The sequence below is a fragment of the Puccinia triticina genome, chromosome 9A (assembly GCF_026914185.1).
Source record: "Puccinia triticina chromosome 9A, complete sequence".
Classification (NCBI taxonomy): domain Eukaryota; kingdom Fungi; phylum Basidiomycota; class Pucciniomycetes; order Pucciniales; family Pucciniaceae; genus Puccinia; species Puccinia triticina.
In genome coordinates, this window is record NC_070566.1 from 2,835,916 (window position 1) to 2,838,915 (window position 3,000).

The window sequence follows — 3,000 nt, forward strand, 5'->3', positions numbered from 1 at the left end:
CAAACCAAGCAGGTCGTTGGGACTGCCCCGTGAGTACAATTGTACAATTTGTAAAGGACATCAACAAATAAATATTTCCCTTTGCCCTTGGAACTCCAGCTCCGATGGTACACGTAAAGGGGGTTTTTTATCTAGAATTGAGAGCGTCTACCATTACACCATAAAAAAATCAACAAAGAACACAACATACACCCAAGAAGAAACAGTAAGCTAAAATAATTACGTGTCGGATGCATATTAAATAGGCTTAAAAAATGTAGACCATACTTTTGTGTACGCGTGATAGTATAGACGGAGGCGATTTTTGCTTTTAATCTTGACAAAAATCGAAACCATGGACAGTTTTTTTTTGGTTTAAATTGTATACAAAGACACCAACGATGGCAAAGAGGACAACGTGATTTTTCGGGGGTATCGTACGATTTTTGAGAGGCTGGCAGTGTGAGAAACACGAGCTTGAAGTTCAATAAGGCGGTGTTTTTATTACCGCTGATGTGCCCTATCATCTTCCATGGAGCTTTTGGGAGCCGTATAGTTCTGAAGAGAAGAAAGAGGGGTGGGTGGGGTCAATTGAACAGCCGCATGAAGACGGAAGAGGCAGGACGAACGACGTAATCCTTAGACTCAGCGGCGCGGTATTCGTCGATGAGGTCGACGAGGACGTCTCTAGACTCGTCGAACTCGTCCCAACTGTTTGCAAACATATTAGTCTTCTTGTATTGGTCCAAGAACGCGTTTCTCTTCCGAAGACGGTCGTACTGATCGAGGGTCCTTTTGAACAGCTACAAATGGTTTTCGAGAGCAGGATGATTCCTTTAGAGAGTGCGAGGCCAAGAGGTGATCAGGGGGCGCGCTTAACTGAGGCAATACTTGTGTGGTTGGCTAGCATTAATCCGCTGACTCGGTGTTGGGTTTGGATGTATGGTGACTTCTTTGTTAGTGCTACTTGGATTGAGGCCGGGCCCCATGGGATAAAATTGGCCAGATGACGCTCCCGTATCCTCAGTAGTGATTTATGAACCTGGTCGAAAAAAAAAAAAAACGCCCCGATGGTTAGACATATAAAGCATTTGTATGTAATGTGCCAAGGGGACCACACACATCTGTTGGGTCGACTTCGCCCTGGATGATGTTGAGGATGGAGATGTAGCAAGCTGATTTGTTGATTGTTGCGCCGGTAGAGACCATCCGGTTCTTAGGCTGGAGCAGCCTGCGCATGACGTCGAGTACGGTTGTCTTTCTGACGCTCTTTGCCTCTTCCTGGCCGTCGCGTTCGGATGTGAAGGGGGTATAGGATGTCATGAGGAAGTGGCAGCGCGGGGTGGGGATCAAGCTTGCGATCATTCCGACGAGGTCGTTGTTCATATATCCGGGGTATCTGAGCGTGGTTGTGGCGGCGGACATGACGGTGGAGACGAGCCGGTTGGTCTGCTGCCAGGTGGGTGAGGAGACGTGAAGCTTGTCAGAGACGATCCTGGCGAGGGCGGCGTTGTCGAGTACGACGACTGAGTCAGAGTGGTTGACGAGACGCTTGATGGCGAGGATGGAGTTGTAGGGCTGGACGACGACATCTGAGCTATCGTCACTGTGGGGGAAGACGGAGTAGGTTTGGACGAGTTTCTTGGGATATGAGTCGGAGAGCCGTTCGAGAAGGTAGGAGCCTAGTCCGGATCCGGTTCCGCCGGCGATCGAATGTAAGAGCATGAATCCCTCGAGTGAATCTGAGCCGTCGGCCTCGCGATCGAGCATGTCCATGACCTCCTCGTAGATCTTCTCTCCGGTCTCGTAGCCAGCCGCCCAGTTATTGCCCGCCCCGCCGCCGTCCTTTGAAAGGTAGACGTTCTCTGGGTTGTACAGCTTGCTGTATTCGCTGGTCAGGATGGTATTGATCACCCGTGGTTCGAGGTCGATCATGATAGCCCGTGGGATGTAATGGTCGTCATCTGCCTGGTAGAAGAAGACATCCTTGCGGTCGATGGCCGAACAGTCGTTAGTCTGGAATGGATTATTGCTGATCGATGCTGAGGAGGAGGACGGCTGTGGGGGTGGCTGGAGCAGTCCGGTGGGCGAGATGCCATGTTCGGCGCAGATCTGTGGCCAGAACTCGGCCGAGATTTGGTTTCCGGCTTGTCCGGCTGAGATCGTGATGAGTTCTCGAGGCATCTTTCGGCGTGTTCTGGGTTTCTTTTTTCTTCCCGTCCCGGGGCGGAAGTCCCCTGCGGACATGTCCCAACCTGTCACAAGCCTGAGCTCGCGAACCCTGAAGGTTGCCCGCCGGCGACGGCAGGGAGGCAGCCGGGGACGCCGAGATTGGACAAGTTGCACTGCAGTGGTATATTAATGCACAAAATTAACACCAGTCCTCCTGGTGTGAGGCTCGCTGGGGCTGGCGGCTCCGTTCCAGTGGCGTTGTCAAGCTAGGCAAATGCGTATTTTGTGTGCAAAGGGGGTTTGAAGGTCCAAATGCAACAGTTTCTTCATCAGTTTGGAACAGCTTGTATTACCCGAGGCGAATTTTTAGCAGATGCGCCTCGGGGCAAGACTTGTGCTTTCCGGGGCGAAGAGGCCACCGCGCTTTAATCTTGCCTATGAGCCCCCAGATCGACCAATCCCCCTTGCCGCAGGCAGCCACTGACTGGTGACTGGTCCAAGGCTAGGAGAGATTGAATAAAAATGCTAGCTTACTTTCCCTAGTTTCTCCTGCTTCCCCTTGACAGTGATGAATTGGCTTCGGTCTAGGAGCATGGATTTCTTCAATCTTCTCCTAGGATGTATACATATTCCTGATCAGATTGCCCCGTAAAACAAGCACAGTCCAGCCCGAACGTAGACACATCCCTTCCTTCTTCGTGAGGCAGGGGGGCTCGCGCAAAGCCCGACCTTGCCCCTGCGGGTGTACTGTAACTGCCCTTCGGGCTCTCGCTCGAGATGAATGTGGTATAAAAAAATACTGTAGACCAGCGGGCCTTTCTCTTTTGTTTTACGCGTGGCCCCTGACTC

General features: G+C 51.6%; 1 protein-coding gene across 1 annotated transcript; it reads right to left on the minus strand.

Annotated features, from left to right (window-relative positions):
- Positions 1–483: 483 nt before the first annotated feature.
- Positions 484–2,163, minus strand: PtA15_9A283 (uncharacterized protein; the record flags this gene model as incomplete). Its single annotated transcript, XM_053172476.1, has 4 exons — positions 484–537; positions 609–782; positions 860–1,021; positions 1,102–2,163. 4 exons carry the CDS (start codon positions 2,161–2,163, stop codon positions 484–486), a joined length of 1,452 nt encoding a protein of 483 aa, XP_053023713.1.
- Between the last annotated feature and the right edge of the window lie 837 nt (positions 2,164–3,000).